This window comes from Arachis hypogaea, chromosome 4 (genome assembly GCF_003086295.3).
Source record: "Arachis hypogaea cultivar Tifrunner chromosome 4, arahy.Tifrunner.gnm2.J5K5, whole genome shotgun sequence".
Taxonomy (NCBI): domain Eukaryota; kingdom Viridiplantae; phylum Streptophyta; class Magnoliopsida; order Fabales; family Fabaceae; genus Arachis; species Arachis hypogaea.
Genome location: NC_092039.1, coordinates 107,797,704 through 107,821,822, shown reverse-complemented (window position 1 = coordinate 107,821,822; position 24,119 = coordinate 107,797,704). Strand labels below are relative to the sequence as shown.

At 34.5% G+C, this 24,119-nt stretch overlaps 1 protein-coding gene and 1 non-coding gene across 2 annotated transcripts; one reads left to right on the top strand and one right to left on the bottom strand.

Moving 5' to 3' along the window:
• The first annotated feature begins 6,678 nt into the window (after positions 1–6,678).
• On the top strand, positions 6,679–12,097 carry LOC112797173 (uncharacterized). Its single transcript, XM_025839977.3, has 4 exons — positions 6,679–6,984; positions 7,234–8,896; positions 9,127–10,214; positions 11,501–12,097. The coding sequence occupies exons 2-4, from the start codon at positions 7,412–7,414 to the stop codon at positions 11,607–11,609; spliced, it is 2,682 nt and encodes an 893-aa protein (XP_025695762.1). The 5' UTR covers positions 6,679–6,984; positions 7,234–7,411; the 3' UTR covers positions 11,610–12,097.
• Positions 12,098–16,856: 4,759 nt separating this feature from the next.
• TRNAY-GUA (transfer RNA tyrosine (anticodon GUA)) lies at positions 16,857–16,944 on the bottom strand. The gene is given in 2 exon segments: positions 16,857–16,892; positions 16,908–16,944. It is a non-coding gene; the product is annotated as a tRNA-Tyr (tRNA).
• Between the last annotated feature and the right edge of the window lie 7,175 nt (positions 16,945–24,119).

The following is a 24,119-nucleotide window of genomic DNA, read 5'->3' as shown; positions in this document are numbered from 1 at the left end:
ATTTAGTCCCCGAAGTTTATAAACGTGCCTCATATTAGTCCCTGAGACCATTTTTAGTATAAAAACGTTAATAGAGCGCTGTTATAGACTATCACATGTCACGTTAAAACTTGTAAAATGATGCAATTTTGGTTTTGATATTTAAAGAGCTCAAAAACGACTTCGTATTACTTATTTTGTTAGGTAAAATTTTAATAAACACCATTTAGGATGTTGTTTTTGGGTTATTTGAGTACCAAAACCAAAACGACATCATTTTACAAAGTTTAGTGTAGCATCCGGCTGTCACGACAGTGTTCCGTTAACGTTTGTACGTTGAAAATTGTTTCAAGGACTAACATGAGTTATGTTCACAAAGTTTAGGGACCAAATAGAGGCAATTAAAACTTTAAGGACTAAATTGAGACTTGCATGTAAGTTCAGGGACCAAATTGAGTATTATCTCGTATTTATTACTTAGATTAAGCACTTTCGTGACTAAAATTGTCAAAATCATAATCGTTTTCGACGTTTTTTTTTTAATTAAAATTATTCTCAATATTATAAATATTATATAATTATCTTTGTGTTTCAGAGAGAGATGCTATCATTTGTTGTAGTCATGACTAGAGAAGAAGTGAGTTGCTGCCACCGTTGTTATTACAGTTGCAGCTAGAAAGACAAATTAGAGAGGAAAGGGAAAGAGCGAAAAACGAAAGACAAAAAGAGAAAAAAGAGCACGATGTAAAGGAGGAAAAGGGAAGAAAGTCCGCACTGCTGAACCTCTAGCTACCAAAAATTGGCGCTGCATTCTCTTCTCTCCTTACTTTATTATTCTTCTTCTTGGCGAGCTCAACAACGACGGCTATTCTACTTACGTGGACACCGTTATCCCTTTTCTTTTCTCTCATTCTCTTCTTCTTCTTCCTCAGGCGGCGTGGTAACTGTTGGGCTGGAGTCGATGGCGATCCGACTGGAGGCACGACTAACAAAGTTAGATACTGATCTTGATGGATGAAGAATGGTGTGGTGGAGAGAGAGAGAGAGAGAGAGAGAGAGAGAGAGAGAGAGAGAGAGAGAGAGAGAGAGAGAGGGCGGAACTAGAAGAAATATTAGAGGGGGGCCAAAAATATTTACACACTAAAAAAAGACTAAAATAAAATTTTAAGGGGAGGCTAAACTAAAATTTACATATAATTTACATGTAAAAAATTAAAATTAGGGGGGGCGATTGCGCGATTGCCCCCCTTTCTATGTATGTAGCTTCGCCCCTGAGAGAGAGAGAGAGAGAGAGAGAGAGAGAGAGAGAGAGAGAGAGAGAGAGAGAGAGAGAGAGAGAGAGAGAGAGAGTAGCGATGGCGATGGCGATGGCGATGGTGATGCTGATGTAGGGGTTAGTGGTAAGGGTGGAGAAGCTTTTTTAATTTTTGTTTAAGGATAAAATTGTTCGAAAAATATCGCCCATGAATAAAAAGATAATTTTATAATATTTTATAATGTTAAAGATGATTTTAATTAATAAAAGAAAATATCAAAGACGATTTGGATTTTGATCTAAGATCTTAAGAACGAAAAAAAGTAGTTAATCCTATTTACTTCATATTAAATTTTTTTTTGGGTCAAATTTTTAAATAGTTTAAAGACATGTTTATTATTTATATTTTTATGGATTTGGTTAGTTATTAAATTTTTAAAGGGTATTTATGATAATATATTTGTTAATTTATTATCTTTATATGATATTATTGATATAGTGAGAGATTCAATATATAATCAATTTTAATATAAATATTGTGTGACAAAATTTTTTTAGTAACCAAATCTTGTTATACTTGTGTTTTTTACTTTTTTTTTTTACCGAATTTATATGTCCTTCTCTTTTTCTTTGTATTTTTTTTGTTTGTTTGTTCGTTCTTGTATTTTTTTATTTATTTTATTTATTTATGAAGAAGAAAAAAAATAAAGAAGAGAAATGAAAACAAAAAAATGAAGAAGAAGAATGCTAAGAAACAAAACAACAAAAGAATTTTTAAGGTTAAACATAGAAATTTTGTAATGACAAACACAATTTTAAAAAAAAAAAAAAGTAAACACACATGTTGAAGATAAAACATACGAAGCAAACACATAATTTCTTTAAACAAACACAAATTTTTTTAAAAGAAACATAAAAAAAGAAACACAATTTTTTTATGATAGATATTGAGTAACACAAATATTCAAAATAACTTCTATGTTATTGTGTGTGTGTTGTTCAATTATTTTTTATATTTTTGAATTAAATTTTTTGTTAATGATTTAAAATAATTTTTGTGTTATTTCATTATAATTTTTGTGTTGTTTTTCTGTGTCATTTCATGTAAAAAATTGTATAGTTTAAAATAATGTATATTTTTTAATTTAAATTTTTATGTAAAAAATTATTTAATTATAATTTTTGTGTTGTTCTTCTGTGTCATTTTATGTAAAAAATTGTATAGTTTAAAATAATGTATATTTTTTAACTTAAATTTTTATATTTTCAACTAAAATTTGTGCTTTCTTTTGTATTATTTTTATGTTATTTATATGTATAATTTAAACTAAAAATTAATCTGTTGAAATGAAATCCTTTTCTAATAGTTGATTTGAATGAAAAAATTGATATAGATGAATATTTGAAGGGAAGAAGAGAATTTGGCCACAAGAGATAAAAAAAAAGGTGGTTACTTCGGTACGATGATAAATTTATATGTATCGATACAATAAAAATGTTGACAAATTAAAACACGAGACATAGATTATATTTTTTACGTCAATAATCAGTTTTTCTTTTTTTAAATATATAGCATATCAATACTTTTACTAAACTACCATTATATTTTAATAAAAATAAAAAAATATTTTTTATTTAATTTTAAAAAAAGACTTAAATACTTTTTTTAATATTGGACAAAAACTACTCTAATTTTTATAATTTAGTCAAAATTAAATTAACTTTAGTTTTACATTTTTAAATTTGAAATAATTTAAAAATCAAAGTTTAAAACAAAAAACATATATGAAAAATCAAAAAGATCAAAAACGATGTTGATCTTGTTTAGGGTTCTAGGCGGAGGTGTTGATCTTGTTTAGGGTTATGGGCAAAGAAGAAGAGAAAGGAGGTGTTGATCTTGTTTAGGTGTCTCCATTAGTCCGTCTTCTCTCTGTTCTTCTTTTTCTGAAGCTTTCTTCGTCTCGGCTCCACTCTGGTCTTCTTTCTCCTAAGCTCTGTTCGTCTCGACTTTGCCCAGAAAGAAGCCGAAGCTCTGTTCGAATTGCCTCCCGTCCATGACCTCCCTGTCGATTTTCTGTTCTTCCACGACCTCCCCGCATATGCACTCAGCAACCCATAGGAGGAGTTCTTGCTGGTTGCCGGAGCCTCCGCCGGTAAGCCCTGCTCCGCCAGGTTTCCACGGTCGACCCTCGCCTGCGTGACGGCTCCAAAGCTATTCCCATTGCACTCAACAGGTTCCCTAAGTTGCCCCTCTCTTCTTTCTCCCTTTCTCTCTCTGTAAGGTCCCACATCGGTTGGGAAGGAGAACGAAGCATACCTTATAAGGGTGTGGATACCACTCCCTAGCATGTCGCGTTTTGATGAGTGAGTGTGGGGGGCTTCGGCTATCATCCCTGTCGTCAAAGGCAAAACCGTGAGACCTTGTGTGACAAAGCGGACAATATCGTGCTAGCAGATGGTCTGGGCTATTACAGATGGTATTAGAGCCGGAGCCCGGATCGATGTGCCAGCGAGGGCGCTGGGCTCCCTTAAGGGGGTGGATTGTAAGGTCCCACATCGGTTGGGGAGGGGAACGAAGCATGCCTTATAAGGGTGTGGATACCTCTCCCTAGCATGACGCATTTTGACGAGTGAGTGTGGAGGGCTTTGGCTATCATCCCTATCGTCAAGGGCAAAACCGTGAGGCCTTGTGTGCCAAAGCGGACAATATCGTGTTAGCGGGTGGTTTGGGCTATTACACTCTCTTTCTCTCTTTCTCTCTCTCTCAATAATTTTATTCACCTTATGATGTTTTACTGATCCACTTTATTGAATTACTTGATAATGATTTTTATTGCTTCTTTGAATTGATGTGACGTTTGGCAATGTTCAAGTATGGTTATGATTATATGGATGCTTATGTACTTGGATTCATGGATATCAGAGATGATTGAACCTATTATTAATTATTGTTTCTGGTCATAATATTTGAGCTATATCTAGAATGGCTATGTATGTGTATGTGGATGAGCTTCATCATGAATGAATGTGGGTAATGAATTTCGGTGGAGGCTCCAGCAACCAGCAAGAACTCCTTCCATGGGTTGCTGAGTGCATACACGGGGAAGGCGTGGAGGAATAGAAAATCGATAGGGAGGTCATGGATGAGAGGCAATGAGAACAGAGCTTCGGCTTCTTCCTGACCAAAATCGAGACGAATAGAGTTTGGGAGAAAGAAAACCAGAGTGGAGACGAAGCAAAGAAAACTTCGAAAAAAAGAAGAGCAGAGAGAAGACGGACTAATGGAGACACCTAAATAAGATCAACACCTCCTTTTTCTTCTTCTTTTCCCATAACCCTAAACAAGATCAACATCGTTTTTTTTATCTTTTTGATTTTTAAATTGTTTTAGATTTAAAAATGTAAAACTAAAGTTAATTTAATTTTGACTAAATTATAAGGATTAGTGTAGCTTTTGTCTAATATTAAAAAAAGGTATTTAAATCTTTTTGTAAAATTAAATAAAAAATATATTTTTTTTATTTTTATTAAAATATAAGGATAGTTTAGTAAAAGTATTGATATGATATATATTTTAAAAAAAAAGAAAAATGGATTAACGTGAAAAATATAATTCACGTGTCGTGTTTTAATTTATTCACATTTTTATTGTACCTATACGTATAAATTTATCATCGTATCATAACAAATACAAAAAAAAATTAAGAGAAAAAATTTTAAACGGTCTCTAACAATTACTTTAAAAAATAATGAGACCTTTAATAATTTTTTTACCATTGATCTTTATTTTTTTGAGATTGTTAGGCTCTTTTGTCAATATTGTGTTAGTTTTAATATAATTAACTTATATAGCATATTAAATTATTGGCTTATCCGTTAAGTATTAATTAAGATTGACAAAATTCTTTTTGGTAGGAGTCTCGTTATTTTTTAGGAGTAATTATTAAGATTATTTAGTTATTTTTTAATATTTTTGTTATTTTTTTAAATGTATTGGCTAAATTTATTATGTAAAACTAGGAAATATTCGTAATTTTTAAATTATTTTTACTTATAAAAAATAAATAAAAGATATATTAGTAATTAATATATCATATAAGCATTTTAAAGAGAGATTATTGATAATCAATCTTACAAAATTAAATATCAATAATTAAAATATGTATTTTTTTTTAAATTTGGGGTTTTATAATCCTTTAAATAAATTATCTGAAATATATATTCCCTCAAAAATAAAAAAATAGACGATAAAAAATTAAAGAAAAAAGCGAAAAAAATAAAAAACGATTTACTTAAGAAGAGAAAAGAATAGTAGAAAAGAAAGAATAAGTAAAAAAAATAAAACATATAAAAAAAATAGATAAGAGAAAGAAGAAGGAAAAAATAAAAATAAAAATAACTCTCCAATTAAAAAAAATTGATTGAATTTGTTTACTAAAATTAATTGATCATGTAGTATTATATAATTTTTTAAAATGGTCTATATTTTATGTAATTGATTGACTATAATTTTTTTTATAATCAGTAATTGTTACTTAAATTATTTTTTTGTTAGTTTAATATTAATAATAATTAATTATAGTAGGAGTATATTAAAAATATATAAAATTAATACTAAATATTTATTTTTTAATTATTTTTCTTGTTTCTTTTGGACATTGTGAAGCTTGAGATTATCCTAGAAAATGTTATCTAATTATTTTTTTATTAGTTTAATGTTAGTGATAGTTAATTATTTAATGTTTGGTGATTAATTTTATATATTCTTTATATATTTCTATTATAATTAATTACTATTAATATTAAACTAATAAAAAAATAATCTAAGTAACATCTTTTCGCATAGTAGAATTGTATAATAAATTAATTTTTAAAATAAATCGATATAAAATAAATAAAAACAGAAAATTAAAAAATATATGATATTTAATTTTATATATTTCTAATATAATTAATTATTATTAATATTAAATTAATAAAAAATAATTTAAGTAATAGTAATTATGAAAATTTTCTTTTTTTATTAAATTTAATCACTACAATCAAATATCTAAAATGACACCGAAAGACTCCTAACTAAATACAAAATTTTTTTTACCTCTTTCTTTTAATTTTCTTTTTTCCTATTATTTCCTAAGGAAAAAAAAATTAATGATAAAATAATACCTTTTATTACCCATTTACTCTACAGCAAAGCAAACTTAACAAAAGGAAGAAGATAGTTAAAAAAAATTTGATAATCCATTTTAGTCTTTATTTGGAGAATGAGCACACTCCCTCTTCACTTTTTTTTTTTTTTTTCTAAATATTTAACTACCTCTTCAGTTACATTCTTGCCATTTTAGGACAAACTCTAGCATCGAGCAGATTAAGACAAGTCCGGTTCACCGTCACTGGTCGAACCGGGTTCACTAGCACATATACCTTAGCTTATTGTATTTGGATTTGTTTTTTTTTTTTTAATTTAATTTTTATTATTTTAGTTTTGGTTATTGTGTTATATTTTCTTCATCTTCTTCTTCACATTTCTCTTTTCGCTCTCTCTATTCTTATCTATCTTTTCTCTCTCTTCTCGCGCACAGTTTCTCTCTCTAAAAAAAAGGAAACACACCGAACGGAGGCTCCGACCCGAATCGGACGAGTCGACTCAGCCCCGAACCCGTTCTCTGGTGCTTCTTCTTCAATCGCATTTCGCTTCCATTGATTTTCTCTCTCTCTCTTAATGAGTTTCCGCCATGGGCGCCGAATTCGTAAGTGCTCGGTTCCCCTATTCCATTTCCCTTTCGATTGGTGCCACAATCGCCGTAGCTGAAGCCCTGAATCATTTCCCCTTTTCTATTTTTTTCTATTGTTAATTCTTCGTTCAATTTCAGTTTTCGCGTTTCGAACTATCGATGCAATAGCAATAGGGTAAACTTTTTGGTTTCTTTTCTAACACGAGTGATTCTGAAATTAAATTTTATTGTTTTTTGTGTGTGTTTTTGGGTTTGGAATTTTAGGGTTCTGAAGTTTCTGCGTTGAACTCTGTTGGATATTGATTTGGAAGAAGGAAGAAAAGGATAAGTAGGGTTAGGGTTTTCTCGAAAGCATTGATTTTTATTTTTGTTGGGAGGTTGAATTTCGGTTGTTCTTAGGGTTTGAATCGAGACGGGGAAGATTGGCGTGGGTTAGAGTATAATGTGTATACTTTGTGTGATTCAGAAGTGGTCTCGCCGGGTTGCTACAATGCTACCTTGGTTGGTTATTCCGTTAATTGGTCTATGGGCGCTTTCTCAGCTCCTTCCACCAGCTTTTAGGTTCGAGATTACCTCGCCTCGTCTGGCTTGTGTATTTGTGTTGCTGATTACACTCTTTTGGTATGAGATTTTGATGCCTCAGCTGTCTGCTTGGAGGGTGCGGAGGAATGCACGGCTTAGGGAGAGGAAGAGGTTTGAGGCCATAGAAATGCAAAAGCTAAGGAAGACAGCTACTAGGCGGTGTCGTAACTGCTTGAATCCATATAGGGACCAGAACCCTGGTGGGGGTCGGTTTATGTGTTCATATTGTGGGCATATTTCGAAGCGACCAGTTTTAGACTTGCCTGTGCCGCCTGGGTTGGGGATTTCAAATTCTGGTTTAGTTAAGGATTTGGTTGGAAAAAGTGGCAAGATATTAAATAGCAAGGTTTGGTCTGAAAATGGGTGGATGTGCAGTCAGGACTGGCTGGAGAATGGCAATTGGGTTGGCGGATCTATGCCGAGTAATCCAAGCAACTGGAGGACAAATGGGAATGCTGGTGTTTTTGCAGATGAGCATTGTTTGACAGAGAGGTCATATTCTGGTATTTTGTTTTTTGTTTGCAAGCTTTTGACATCTTTTTTCTTGAGCATTAGATGGCTCTGGAGAAAGGCTTTTAGAATTAGTTCAAGAGAAGAATGTTCATCTGATGCTGAACATAGGGCGCTTTTAGCAAAGCGGGGTGAGAACGGGGGAAGCCTCAATGAAAGTAGAGGTGAAAGAGCACGGAGGAAGGCAGAGGAGAAAAGACAGGCTAGGCTAGAGAAAGAACTTCTCGAGGAGGAGGAGAGGAAACAGAGGGAGGAGGTTGCAAGGTTAGTCGAGGAGCGTAGAAGACTGAGGGATGAGAAAGTTGAAGCTGAAAAAGATCGCAGTAAATCGTCACAATCCAGTAAGGAGAAAGAAAGTAGGAAGGAAACTGAGAAGAAGCGTCAGGAAAAAAGAAGGGAGAAAGATAAGGGGTCTAGTAAGAGCAACTCTGATGTAGAAGAATTAGAAAAGAAAGCTGGAAAGGAAAGTGAGCGGAAGCGGGACTTTGATAAAAAGAGTGAAACTGATCGGAGAGAGCATCAGAAATCTGGGTTAGAGATTGGCAAGGGACAGAGTACAGACAATGCACATAGTAAAAATGTTGTGAACAATTATAATCGAGGAAGTACTGGAACAAGATATCTTGATCGTATGCGAGGTACAATTTTGTCCTCTTCAAAGGCACTTGGTTTTGGAAGGGGTACTAATGTTCCTACCACTGTTTTGAAAGAAAACAAGTTTAACAGTTCTGTAGATCATGTTCATACTGCTGCCAACAGGAGAGATGTTGGTCTTCCTGATCGTCCAGCTGCAAAATCCAATTTGAATGGAGATGATAGGAATATCACTCACTCTGTAAGTTGTTTTGCTTTCTATCCCTTTTTCTCTGCCTTTAATATTGCCTCCACAACTAACTACAATTTGTCTGTTCATATTCTTAATTATCATCATGTGGTTTATGAACAAATTCTGGAAGATAATGTAGCTAATATTAAACTTAATTGCTCGTTATTTACCGTGATCTTATGTAGCCCTTTTTTGGCCCATAAAGAAAAATGCATTACCATGGTGGCTGTTCCCTGCAGGTTATTCCAGAACCAAAACCATGGTCAGCACCTAAAATGTCATGGCAGCAATTATTTACTCGCGGTTCATCTGCTCCTCAACCCTCAAATTCGAATGTAATATGTAGACCGAATTCCAAGACTCAAGGAGAAATCAAAAGCCCTCAGTTATCTGCTCCACCACCGGTTACACAATCTTTTAATAATCCAATCCACTTTGGTCTTCCATCACCATTTAATATTTCCACATTTCCAAATGGAACAACTAGTAGTAGTAGTCTTGGTTTTTCTCCTGCAATTGAACCCATATTCTCACCTGCTGGGAATAAAGCACATGACTATAGGCATGAAGAACAAGAGCTTTTTGAAGATCCCTGCTATATTCCTGATCCAGTATCTTTGCTTGGGCCTGTTTCGAAGTCACTTAATGAATTTGATCCAGTATCCTTGCTTGGGCCTGTTTCCCAGTCACTCAATGATTTTCAGTTAGACAAGGGAAGTGCCTTTGTAGCAGACACGGAAGTAGCAAAGCCTCACTCTTTGAAAAACATAACTGCTAGTTCTGAAGTCAGTAAGCCGTCTCCAATTGAGTCGCCGTTATCCCGAGAGAAGCATAGCTGTTCTAATCGGTTTCCAAGTACCCCCAGCACCCAAGATAATGCACTTCCTTTGGACAATGCAGCTACAAGTGAGAAGGGAACATGGCAGATGTGGAGTACCCCTCCACTAGGTCAGGAAAGTTTAGGTTTAGGTTTGGTTGGTGGCCCTGGTAGCTGGCTTTTATCCTCACAAAGAAATGTACCAAACAAGGATGATTTTGTGCTTCCGTCATCTCAGAAGACTATGGCTTCTCTTTTTAACAAAGATGATAACATATCCCATTCTCCCCAAAGTGTTTTTATTCCCAATGGTCAGAGTAGTGGCGCATTCAGCCCTGTTCCTGGTTCAAGTGGTTATGATCCTTGGTCACAGACTGCTTTCTTTCCACCATTGTCCGGTGGGCTTAAAGCTCAGGAGGGTGCTACCCAGAATGAAATAATATATGGGAGTCCAAGTGGTTCTGCTAGCAGCCGTGTGCTTGAGGATTCTCCAGCTAACAGTTGGTCCAAGTGAGTAAATAGCTGCTAACTTGTTTTTTATTGCCTTCTATTTAGGTAATTTGGAATGCCTGTAGATGATGTGTATTGTTTTTGTAGCATAGTTTAAACTGATGTTGCTAGATAATCCCCTCATTTGGTTTTACTCATGCTGACCTCCAAAGATTGATTGATGACATGCTTGTATGTTGTGTCTTTCTGTTTGTATTGAGATTCATCTTATGAAGGTGATGATACTTTGCAGGGGAAAATTCTGGTTTAAATGGTTTCTAAAATGTTACTGTATATGTAATATTTGCATAACATCTGACATGTTAGTTGGCTGTTTTGGAGTTACAGATCGCTAATTGATAACTAGACTTAGTCAACAGAACATAATTTGGTAAACTCTTGCTAATCCCTGAGTATATTAACATATAAAATGTTCCTGAACTATTTATGAATACACAAAATGACTTGTTCAAATCTTAATCCTTCATTGCTACATACAGGATTTGAAATGCAGCACTGGATTCATAAATTTATGAGTAATATTCCAAATCACCCCTAACTAATTTTTATTTAGACACTTTAGTTCTCAACAAATTTTAATCATCAGATCAGTTCACAAATTTTTATTTCATTGGACAAATCAGTTCCCATATCAGATCGACTATATGGAGGGACTAATATGAGAATTTTAAAAAATTCTTAGGCACTGTTATGCCTTTATTAAATAATGGCAAGTACTGATTTGTCTAACTCTACCAAAATTTGACGTGAAGATTGATATGTCTAACAAAATTAAAGATTAGGAACTCATTTGGTGATTAAAATTTGTTGAGGATTAAATTATCCAACTAGAATTTTTTGGAGACTGATTTGGGATATTACTCTAAATTTATTTATTATTCATCACATTTTAAATAAGCATGAAGCGCTTTTGGAGCTGATTTTTTGTAGTTTGAGTTGTGGAAAACAAAAAGGCATATTTCAAGTGCAACTAGATATAGGCATCACTAAGTGAACAAAGCTGATTGTCTGGCTATAAAACTATCCATGTTATCATCAACAGCCTGTCTTTCTTCAGAGGATAATCTGGAGTAGCAAATTGTTGTTGACTGTTGAGTAGTCTTTGACTTGATGAAGAAGAAAAATAATCACAATAGAAATTGAAGCGAGTGGAATCCAGTGTGTTGGATCTTTACTCCTAGATTATGTAACTTGTAGTGTCCTTTTAATCAGACATTTTTAACTTGTTGAGATTTATTATTATTATTATTATTATTAACAGGTTATGGTATTTGTTTAACTTGCAGAAAGGAATGGGCTGTACAAGGTTCTGTGGAAAGTGTAGGGAAGTCACCTGTTGCAAGGCCCCATAATGGCAGTTTACATCCATCTTCAGATGTACAGTCATTTTGGTGATTTGATTGAAAAAGAAAAAGAAAATAGAAAGAAAGAGGATAGTGACAGGGTTATGAGGGACTTGATAAACATAACTGTTCTTAGAGGCAAATTACCGAACGTATTGTATCTTCCTTTCTTCTTTATGAAGGGAGATTGATGTTTACATAACCGTTAGCATCCATAGGAAAATACATGTTGGAATGTGCATGCCTGAGTCATCCAGGTTACATCATCTAACAACAGAGCTGGCCCCATTTTTTGAGGTCAATTTAGTCCTTTTGCAGAATGGTGCCTTCACATTTCCACTCGTTCGTCTCAGTCATCTTCAAATTGGCAGCAACTAATTTCTTATTAAAAAGAAAAGAAATAGAATATGAACTGTTACTAACATGGACCAGCTGTTAATGAAGAAATGGTGGGTATGTTCTTGTGTAATACAATGTGTTTATGTCACTTGATCTTAGTAACCTTTTGCTATTGGTAAGAGATTTGAATCCTTTGATCCTCATGCTGTCAACTGTGCTAACAAATTAATTGAAAAGGATTCTACAATGGGGTCAAACTAAGTTATTCATAGTCATACACCTCCAAAATTTCTATTAAGAAACGAGTCCAATACCAAATGCTACCTGAATTTGATCGTAATGGGTTGAAAAATAGTAGAACGTAGAGCAATTCAAGTGTCTCATACCGTCCATCATTCAATTATTTAGGTACAATTATATCTAATTACATTGAACTGAATTATGAATGAATATTTAGGAATGAAAGGATTAGTGGAGTATAGACTTGATAAGCATACTTCAATGTTGAGCCAGTTTCGAGATAGATGCTCAAGCTATCGTGGTTCTGTTAGGGTGTTCGTTGTTTCAGTTTGGATGTCTTTGGAGTTCGGATCGAGGTTAAGAAGAAATCAATTTAGGGTATATACCCAACCACATGCTACACGGGTATAAAAATCAGCCCGCTAATCACATTTGTAATAAGATTTATAAGGAATACAATACCCAAAACAGAATATATTTATACGGAATATAGTCGAACGTTATAAATGATATAATCAAATATTACTTATATTTATAATTAAAATACGAATAAAATGTAAAACTAGGGAATGCAAGATCAGATTCGATCTGACCCGAAACTTACCTCAGACTCTATATTTTTTTCCGAATTTGAGTTTGTTATTTTCGAGTTAGATTTGAGTTATGGTTTGGGTCGACTCAATCCAACTCATTGTTATATTATAGAATTAAAATATATATTTTATAAAATTAGTAATAATTTTTTTGTTTTTATATTTTAATTAATATTTTTTTATAAAGGTAATATCAAATTGATGGACAATCATAGTAAACTATCCAAACCCTAGAAGACATGTTAAGAACTTGCACATTAGGCCAGAAAGGGAGTTGAGATAGATATCTGCCACTAGTAGAGTTTACATATAACAATAATCACCATACGAGAATCGGAATGACGTCATACGAAGCGTTCTATGGGTGCAAATGCCAATCAACTTTATGATAGCACGAGGGAAAGAAATTCAGTATGCTAGGACCGAAATTAGTTCAAGAGGCCATCAACAAGTCAAGCGGATTCGTGATAGAATTCTAATAGTCCAAAGCCGACAAAAAAATTATGCCGATAGAAGGAAAAATCCTTTAGAATTTAATGAGAGTGATCACGTATTCTTTAAGGTTACCCCAACTATTGGAGTAGGTCGTAGTATTAGGACTAGAAAGTTGAACCCTATACATAGGCCCCTTCCAAATTCTGAGGGTAGGTCCCATAGTTTATCAAGTAGTACTTTTCTAGTATTTGTCCAACTTTCACGACCTGTTTCACGTCTCTCAACTTAGAAAGTATACTCTGATGAAAGTCATGTCTTAGAGTCTGAGTCGATTAAGTTATGAGACGATTTAACTTTTCGAGTACCACCAATGAGGATAGTTGATCGGAATGTTAAGAAATTGACGGAAAAAAAAAGTTCCTCTAATAAAAGTTGTTTGAAAAAGAGACAGAATAGAAGAACATACTTGAGAGTTAGAGTCTACCATGAGAGTAATGTACCGCATCTATCTTAGGTATCTAAATTTTGGAGACAATTTTTTTCTAAAAAGAATAGGAGGTAAGAACTCGTTTTTTTTAAATAAAAAAATTTAATCCAAAAATAATAATTAAGCCACATATTTATACACTATTTTCTCTCTCTCTCCGTATCTGTTGTTGGTCTTATAGTCATCTAAGGTGAAAATTAATTAATGGAGAGAGAGAGTCTAAAATTTACTATGAATAGTCATGGCTTAGATATATTCTACTAGGATTAGGCAATCTTTTTACTATATGATAAAAATATAAATGGTAAATAATTACTTTAGAAAACAGTGCATAGATATGTGGCTTAAATCCTTTCTTGAAAAAGAAGAAAGAATAATAAAAATTCATTAACTAATTTTTATGGTTTTTTTTTGTCAAAGATAATAATTAACTCGGTTTGACTTTTAATTTTCACTGATATTAATTATATTCCCACTTCTAGAATATCGTTAAAATATTATAAAAAAAAATAACAGATAAAATAACCTCTGACATGAAAATCATTTAATTAATTATTATTTATGAATTAATTTTTTTTTAAAAAGGCAAATTCTTACATCATTGGGTGACCTGATTAAGACTTCACAATAATTAAATAGGTGTTTCAAATTCGTTAATAGAACTCATTTTAGTCTCTACATCAAGATAAAACTAATTAACAAAAATGAGTCCAATTAATCAATTAAGACCTATATTTGATCACATTAAACTCATAGCTACATCACATTATCGTTGGGGATTTCACATTGGAATTTTAACGCTACATATCACCACTGTATCAATGGTAATTGAATTAGGAACAAACGTAAATTTATAATTTGTAATTTACCAATAATTTTAGTCATTTTCAAAAGTTATGTACTGTTTTGATGAAGATTGAAAATCTCAAAAATTAAATTAGTGATTATTTTTTTATATTATATATATATATATATATATATATATATATATATTATCGTTTTACTTTTAAAATAATTTATTTTATATAAATTATCAAAATACTATACTATTTGTACACCAAAATTAGTTACTACAATTAGTTATTAATGTATTTGTGTATAAATACATGTATAATTTAATTTATTTTCAATGTGTATTTATATTTTAACATATATTTTATACTGATGACTGACTTTAATAGTTGATTTTGGTGTACACGTAGTATTAAATTTAATATTTTATATAATATTTATTAAATTTAATTTTTAAAAGTCATATTTCATTAATTTGTTATATAAAAAACTTGTAAAATTATATAACAATTATTCTTCACATACAAATGTTCTACTCATACAAGTTGTACAAATTCATATATTCTATTTCACGTTAGACGCGCCTTTTCTAGCACGTCGATTTCACGCACCTCCTAATTTAACAGATTTTCCATTCAACGCGCGCACGTTCTTCTTCGTTATCGTCATCACCAACACCATCACCTCCTCTTCCTCTTCCTCCTTCTTTTTTCATTGGAATTTCTTCTCATCCTTCCTTTTCCTCATTCTTCTCCTTGTCTCGTTGTTGAAGATAATGAATAATTCAAGTTCAGATTATCAATTGAATCAAAATAAAATTGATTATTGTTTTAAATCCAATCAAGTAGTTGAAGTGTGGTTCAATTCTAGTGAATTTTTTTGTTAGTAGTTTATAATTCTGTAAGTGAATAATGTTTTATCGTTGATGGTTTGAATTAAATGTAATGTAAAAGTTTTGCATTGAAAAAAATATTTTCTGTATTTACAAGATATTTGGGTGTAACACGAAGATATTTGGGTGTATTTTTTAAGAATTTTCGGTGTATGTATGCTGATAAATTGTACATAATTCAAAACTCTTCTTCTCCCTCCTCCTCAATTCTTCTGTTGCTTCTTCTTCTTCTTCTTTTTCATCATCATCATCATCATCTTCTTCTTCTTTTTTTTCTTATTTATTTTTCTTTCTTGTTTTATCTTCTCAAATTTCTTTTTGTTTTACTCTTTTAACAAGAATAAAAACAAAAAATCAAACAAAGAAGAAGAAGAAACACATAATGGTATAAAATTACTTGTAAGAGGATGAACTTACATTCGTTTAACTAAAACAAAGAAAGAAATAAGGAAAAAAAAGAAAAAAATGCAATATTAGAGGAAACATTTTTCTGTATTTGTAGCAAATTTGGGTGTAACACGAAGATATTTGGGTGTATTGTTTAAAAATTTTCAGTGTATGTATGCTAATAAGTTCTGTATAATTCAAAACTCTTCCTCTTCCTTCTACTCATCCTCTGCTGCGTCTTTTTCTTCATCTTCTTATTTTATATTCTCATAATTCTTTTGGGAGAAAAAAAATCAAATAAAGAAAAAAATACATATTGTTGCAAAATCAATAAAAAAAGAAGGAGGGAAAAAAATGCAGTAACAACAACAGTAATAAAAAAATGACGACGAAGATGAAATATGCAAAAAAAAGAGAAGAAACACAAAGAAGAAGGAGAAGAAGAAGGAAGAGAATGGGGAGGAGGAACGCGAAGCGCGCTATAAAAACTATTGAGTAGCGCACGTGTTAACACGCACGTGTTAACACGCTCGTATGGGTGAGCGTCCTTTTTGTTGAATTTAGCCCAATTTATATGACTTGTAAATTAAAATGACTTGTATATGTAGTACTTCACATATATTAATTATACGTCAGATTGACATAGTTTCACTTGATTTTTTCAGATTAGTTTATAGCTGATTTCGAATTTTTGAAATAAACTCGGTAAAGTATTAGGATTGATTTTTGTCTAATTTAAACTCAGTCCCTTAGATAGAATATAAAATGTTAAGCATTTTGGTTATTCATGCAGTTGTTATTATTTTATACATTTAATAAATAAAAAGAGTAAAGACGTTAGTGTTTATTAATTCACTAGTTGATATAGTTGTGCATATTAAAATCTTATTTATTTTTCTTGTTTGTTTCCTATAACGGGTGCGTTGCCTTAAGATTATAGTTTTGATCCAATTCATGTAATTTGTAACCAATGGGAAATAATCCAAGTTAAAATTTTTTAGTTTTGATTGGTAATTAAGTTGAATAGGATTGTATTTGAATTCACACATGCACGAATGTGTTATTTGTTCACAAATGTATTTTATGCAACGCTTAAATCTTATCAAAATAATGGAAATGAATAAAACAAAAAATTCCGACCTGCCGGATTCGAACCAGCGACCTAAGGATATCTGTCAACCCAAACTACAGTCCTCCGCTCTACCAACTGAGCTAAGGTCGGTTTTGAAAATTTGCTTGCTTATTGTGCTTATTAGATATTTCATTTCTAATGCTGTGTTGAATATTTATACAGAATTGATTTTTTTTAATGCAAAGTTACACATTTCATCGAGACTTTTTTTTTTAAATATTAATTTAAAAACTTCAAATTTACAAAAATAGGTAGCTTAAACTTTTTATTGAATAGATTTTTGAGTTAAGGTTTAAAGTAGTCCCTGAAATTGCACTCGAACTTCAAAGTAATTCTTGAAATTAATAATTACTCAAATTTATCCTCGAAGTTGCACTCCGAGACTCACGTCATTGAAGCATTTTTTGTTCATCAGAACCTTAAAACTACGTCATTTTAAAAAAAGAGAAAAAAAAGAAAAAAGATGCGTAGAAAAACGTCGTCGTTTTATATTTAAAAAAAATCTCTTTCTTCTTCTTCAATATTATGCTCTTCTTCTTTTTCAACTCTGTTCTTCTTCTTCAACAAATCACAAAAATAAAAATCAACAATACAAAATATCACAAAAAATCAGCATTAATCAGAAAAGATCAATCAACTTAAATAGCAAGCATCAATCAACCTAAATAGCAACAAGCACAAAAAATAGTAACAATAAAAAAAAGTCAGTGATAATTACATAATAGAAAACAACTAAAATTAACCATTATTGTTATATTAAAATAGGATCAGCAGCAACAATCACCCAGAACATTAAAAAATAATGATTGAATAACTAAAAAATTTAAAAAAATCACTATGGCTGAGAGAGAGAACCGTGCCAGAGGAGAGAAGAGGGAGACCAAGCAGAGATAGAGGCTGGCAAGCGGCACGGCAACAAGACGAAGGCTGGTGAACGGTGCAACAATGACATAGACGGTTGAGGCTTTGTGCCTCTGTCTCTACTGTGTTTGAGTGTGAGAGACTAGGTTGGAGTGGGAGATGAGCTGCGCGACACTAAAACGAAGGCCAGCGAGAGGCAGCGACAGTGAAGATTGAGGAGAGCTCTTGTGAGTGTGAGAGTATGGTTGGGGAAGGGGAGGGCATCATATTAGAAAGGAGAAGGGAAAGGGGAAGAACCTCAGGTTGAGGAAGCAGAGGAGGAAGAGGAAGGAGAAGGGCGTCAGGTTGGGGAAGCAGAAGGAGAAGAAGAAGGGTTGGGGGAGGGAAAGGAGACGGGTTGGGGATGGAGAAGGGGAAGGGAAAGGGGATGAGGATGGGGAAGGAGAAGAAAACAGATTGGGAATGTGGGGGGAGGGGTGGGTTCTATGCTAAGCTTCCTCTTTTTTTATCATTATTTTTTTCGAATTGAGGGTTTTACGCTACCGCTTTCTTTTTGTTCAAAACGATGTCGTTTCAAGGTTTCGATGAACGGAAAATGCCTCAGGGACTATTATGAGTTCCAGAGTGCAACTTCGAAGATAAATTTGGGTAATTATTAACTTTAGAGATTACTTTGAGACACGAATGCAATTTCAAGGACTATTTTGAGACTTAACTCTAGAATTTTTTTATTGGGGTGGACAGCCCCCCGCCCTGGACGCAACAATTAGAAAGACCAAAAGCTAGCCTACTTGGAGAGCCATAGAAACAACCTGAATCGTTCAACTACTTGAATTTAACTTTGGCATCAATCCTTTTCATCTCTCGACTCTCGGCGACTTAGAATTGGATAAGAAACGACTGCATTCTTTACTTTCAGTTACGGTGATCATGAATCTCCCATTGCGTTCACTAACTCTAGCTCTCTGTGCTATGATTGATTGAAATCTCTGGTGCACACTTTCTTTTTTGCAATTGCTGCTACCTCCCGCGGCAAGGTCGTGCTCCAGTTTCTTGACAGAGTTCCCCTTAGCCTCATCAAAGCTATGGTGTGAGCAAGCTGATTTCCTTGTCGTGGCATCCATGCAAATCTGCATCAAGGTAAATCGTTCTTCATAGCTCTAATATCTTCAAGAATAGCATCTATTTTTTAGCATTGATTTTTTTAGTATTTCGATCAACTGCAGGTAATCAGACTCCACAATTCTGTTGCATGTGTCCAGATTTTTCACCATAATTAGAGCTTCTCTAATTGCCCATGCCTCTGCCATAATTGCTGAGCTTGCTACAATCTCCACAGCAATACCTCCTCTGATTCTGCCATTTGCATCTCTGATGAATACTGCAAACGCCCATATTCTAGACTTTTTAGAAAATGTAACATCAGTATTAATCTTCACCCAATTATTATTAGGTGGAGCTGATAAACCACTATTTTATGGTTTATCTTGTGCTTAATTGAGTGGATTTTATCAACTCTTTACCCACTTATTCATATGATTTGCATGTTCTATATTTTCCTTCCTGATTCTGTGCTATGATTGAAAACATACTTCTTTGGCTTTTATTTCCTTTTATTTAATCCTCTTTTATTACCATTAGATGCCTTGATATGTGTGTTAAGTGATTTCAGGAATTACAGGGCAGGAATGGTTTAGAGGATGAAAATGAAGCATGCAAAAGTGGAAGGAATACAAGAAGTTGAAGGAACTGAAAAGCTGTCAGCCTGACCCTCTCGCACTAAAACGATCATAACTTGAACTACAGAGGTCCAAATGATGCGGTTCTACTTGCGTTGGAAAGCTAACGTCTGAGACTTCAATTTGATATATAATTTGCCATAGTGGCCATACAGATAGGCGATGCGAATGCGTGCTTCACGCAGACGCGTCGCATCTGCAAACTTCAATCCGCGCGAACGTGTGGATGACGCCTCCGCGTCACTTTGCCGCGACCTGTACGGACCAGATTTCACAATCAGCGACTTCTGGGCTGTTACTGACCCAGTTTTTGGCCCGGAGAACATAAATTAGAGGCTATAAAGTGGGGGAATGCATCCATTCATAATTATGCTTTCATAATACACTTTTTATAGTTTTAGATGTAGTTTTTAGAGAGAGAGGTTCTCTCCTCTCTCTTAGGATTAGGATTAGGATTATAATTTATTTTAGGATTAGGATTTCTTTTCACTTCAGGATTATTTCATCTTCATATAAGGTTCAATGTTCCTTTTATTTATTTCCTGAATTTAGTTTATGGATTTCTATGTTTAACTCAACTTCTTTATTTGGCCACAACTGCCCATGTTACATTTGATATCTTTATTAATTCATGATTTTGAGGTATTTCAGATCTAAGATTCTTATTTAGCTTTTTATATTATTGGATTTAATTGATTAACTGGAAGCTCTTGAGTTATCAACTATTCATGAGTGATTGTTATGTTGGCTAATTAATTGGAATTCCACTAACTCTAGCCTTCCCTTAGGAGTTGGCTAGGACTTAGGAAATCTAACCAATTGGTTCACTTGACTTTCCCTTGCTTACGCAAAGGTTAACTAAGTGGGATTAACTTCCATTCTCATAGGAGTAACTGGGATAGGATTTCCGAATTTTCATATCTTGCCAAGAGTTTATTTTATAGTTATTTATTTATTTCGCTTATCATTTATCATACTTGTTCCTCATTCTCAAAACCCCCAAAATTTTACCTTTTTCATAGCCAATAATAAGTCGTACCTCCCTGCAATTCCTTGAGAAGACGACCCGAGGTTTAAATACTTCGGTTATCAATTTATTTAGGGGTTTGTTACTTGTGACAACCAAAATATTTGTAAGAAAGGTTGATTGCTTGGTCTAGTAACTATACTTACAACGAGAGTTTACTATAACTTCTAAACCATCAATCTTCAGTTCTTCAAAATGGCGCCGTTGCCGGGGAATTGCAAACGTGCGCCTTATTTTTGGTTATTGTAAATATTTTTCAAAAAAAAATATTTTTTCTTTTACTTGTTTATTTGTTTCTTCTTTTCCCCCTTTATTTCTGACAACTACTATGAATTCTCACCCCTCTCGCTTTGAGTTTGGTTCTAATTTTGTTGCAAGGAATGGAAGCTATAATAGGACTATGCATCAAGGTCTAGGCAATCAAAGATGGACGGAGCCAAGAGGATCTAATCACCCCTTTAGGCAACAACACCCTCCTAGATATCATGGACAATGACCATTTTACAATGCATGCCCAACTGATAGATTTGGTGGACCACCTTGTAACTACCAACAAGCCCCACCCTGTGTTCAGAGACCATCCTTTCAACACAACCTCAATCCACCATACTCACAAGTTCTTTTTCAGCATTTACTACCACATGATCCTTATCCACCCCAACGCCAATCCAACTATTCCCAAGAACCACCACACCCCTATGCACCATGTCCATATCCATCAAGCCAAGAATCACAGGTTCGCCTCGAAGAATCAGTAAAACAATTTATTGCAACCCTTCATCAACTGGAGCAAGCAATAAATCAATTATCTTCCAGACGTTCAGGCACTCAACAGACTCCCATGGCTTTATGTGGAGAATCCAATGAAGAACGCAGCACAAAGAAGACGCTAGAAGCTCCAGTGGACAGCATAGAGCATAACTTCATACTGAAACAAATAGAGGAAGCTGTCATAATAGAAGAAGAAGAGTTGGTTGAAGATTTAGGAGATGCCGAACCACCACCTGAATCTAGAGTTGTGGAGAATTTCGTTAAGAACGCTACAATTGATGCTAAGGAAGATAGTGCACAACCCCCAAAGCAGGTATCTTATGGGGAACTAGACGGAATTACCCAAGACACATGTTTCCTTGATGATGATGATCACAAGTCAAGTCCTCTTAGTAATGAACTTGCATCCGCAAGTGAATTCTTTGAGACAGAAGAATCTTCCCCAAGTGAATATGAAGATGATGCTGAGGTCGACTTCTCTCAACCTCCTATTTATGACTCAAGTGATGAGGAAGATATCAATGACTTTGATCAAGACATGGGTGAAGTTGAAGAAATTTGCAAAGAGGTGGAGGAATTCACTAAAGACCACAAGGGAGTAGAGCTTGCAGAGCCACTAGAAACACCTATCCCAAGGCCATTACCACCCAACACAGACTTCAAGTGGGTAAAATTCTTAGCTTTTATCTTTACTTTTCCACTTGAATATGGTTTACTTGAAACAGATGGCCAGCTTAGAGCTCTTTGCAGCTTTAAGAGCAAAAGGGAAATGACTCGCACTCAGAGCTGGTATGCAAGATTCAATGAGGCTTCGCACTTCAATTTGAGGTGCAAGGATTGGTGTCGAGCTCAGCTGAATGGGTCTAGGAAGTTGTTTGGCTGCTTCAGTGAGAATTCAGACTGCTTGCCACCCGGATGGAACAATATTGCTCAACAAGAAGACGGGTGCAAAAGCAAGGTTTGGGACCCAGGAATTCAATCTAGAAATCAATACTCTTGGGGCCTTGTCACTTGCTTTAGCTTGCTTGAAGGCTTTCTGCGCCTAGTTTGGGACCCCGGAGGCTGTTGGAATTCCAAACATTGGTGGAGATTCCTGGATCAGTACAAGCATAAGCCACCATGACAGGAAGCTCATCAAATGTCCAACTTAAGGACTTTAACTAAAAGTGCTAGGTGGGAGACAACCCACCATGGTATGATCGTTCTCTTTTTAGTTTTAATTTTAGTCTGTTTTTGAATTTTTATTGAACCTGCAATTTTTGCATGACATTCATTCCATTTTGCATTTTGCATACTGCATAAAAAAAACACGCACGCGCGCGGCAGCGTCGCTGACGCGTCCGCGTCACTAGTGCGTTGTGAAGAAAAAAGAATTGAACAGAGAGTCACGCGAGAGCGTGGCTGGAGGCGTGCCTTTGGCACAAATTGATCCATGCGTCCGCGTCATGTGGGAAAAATGCCTCCCACGCGTCCGCGTCACCCACGCGAACGCGTGCCCTCAAAATCGACGTAAAAAGGGGTGTATGGCCGAAAGTCGCGCTGAACCTGGGCTGGCGCCGTGCTAGAAGCACAAGCCCTACCACACAAACGCGTGCCCCACGCGTCCGTGTCGTTTTCAAATTAAGGCCATCCACGCGATCGCGTCAACCACGCGACCGCGTCACCCTCGATTTTTGGCAATAATGGATTTAAACAGAGAGTTGTGCGTGCGTGAGGCTACTCTCACGCCACTAGCACAATTCGAGTCACGCGTCCGCGTGCCCCACGCGTCCGCGTCACTTGAATTCATCACACCCCACACGATCGCGTGCACCACGCGTCCGCGTCACCTGCGCCGCACAACTTATCCAGATCAGCGCCAATTATCTTATTTTTTCTTCTCTAATCCTAATCTCTTCTATCTCTTCTTCTTTCTTCCTCCTTTTCTTACTTTCTTCTTCTTCGTCTATTTCACTTCTCATCTCTCTTCACTTCCATTCTATTTCATTCAATTTATTTGCATACCCTCATTCATTGCATTATCTTCATTGGTGTTGGAAATTTATTTGGGTCATTATGGATTGTTGCAAAATTGTTTGGCAATTATCTTTTAATTTTTAAAGGGTTGCTTGCATGTTCAATTTATTATTTTCATTAGATTATTTACCATGCATGCTAAGTGTTTCTGAAAACGCCCGTATGGCATTATGCACTGTTTTTCAGTATCTTTTATCCTACTACTCTGAATACCTGCTTTTCACGAAACCCTTTTTCATATCATATTCCTTATATAATTGTCATTACAAACATGTTGTTAGTTTGAAAGATTTGGTAATCTAACTTGGACATGAATGCTTGATCTATGCTACTCATGCCTTTGCCAGCATGCCAATCAACATCTTGCATTTAATTGTTATTACATGCACTTGCTATATTTCCATTGATCAACTTTTCACATGTAGTCATGACCATGTGGTAACGTCATTCCTCTTTATTGTGCATTGATTACCACCTTTTCTGCTCTATTCCTTGCTCTAACCCTTAGCTTTCAAAGTTACTTTCTTTTTTCCTTTTCAGGATGGCCACCAAGAAGGGTAAAGAGAAAGCTACTTCCAAACCACCGGCAAGGAAAGGAACCAAAAGAGCCCCAGCTGAGGAACCACAACCCCATCCACCTGCACATCTCAGCATGCACCGAGGACGGTGCAATCGTTAAGTGTGGGGAGGTCGATACCGATCTCCACGGGTTAGTTAGTCCCTTCTCAACACCAATGTTAATTTGTTAATTGTTGCATTTGCATGTTTGTTTGATTTTATGCATTTAGCCACTACTTGGTTGAAGTAATATTTTCTTTTTCAAGAAATTTTTATAGTATTTCACTAATTTA

Coding starts and splice junctions, on each gene's coding strand:
- LOC112797173 (XM_025839977.3), top strand. CDS start 7,412: ATGTGTATACTTTGTGTGATTCAGAAGTGGTCTCGCCGGGTTGCTACA. Junction 8,897..9,126: donor ATAGGAATATCACTCACTCT/GTAAGTTGTTTT, acceptor TGTTCCCTGCAG/GTTATTCCAGAACCAAAACC. Junction 10,215..11,500: donor CCAGCTAACAGTTGGTCCAA/GTGAGTAAATAG, acceptor TTTAACTTGCAG/AAAGGAATGGGCTGTACAAG.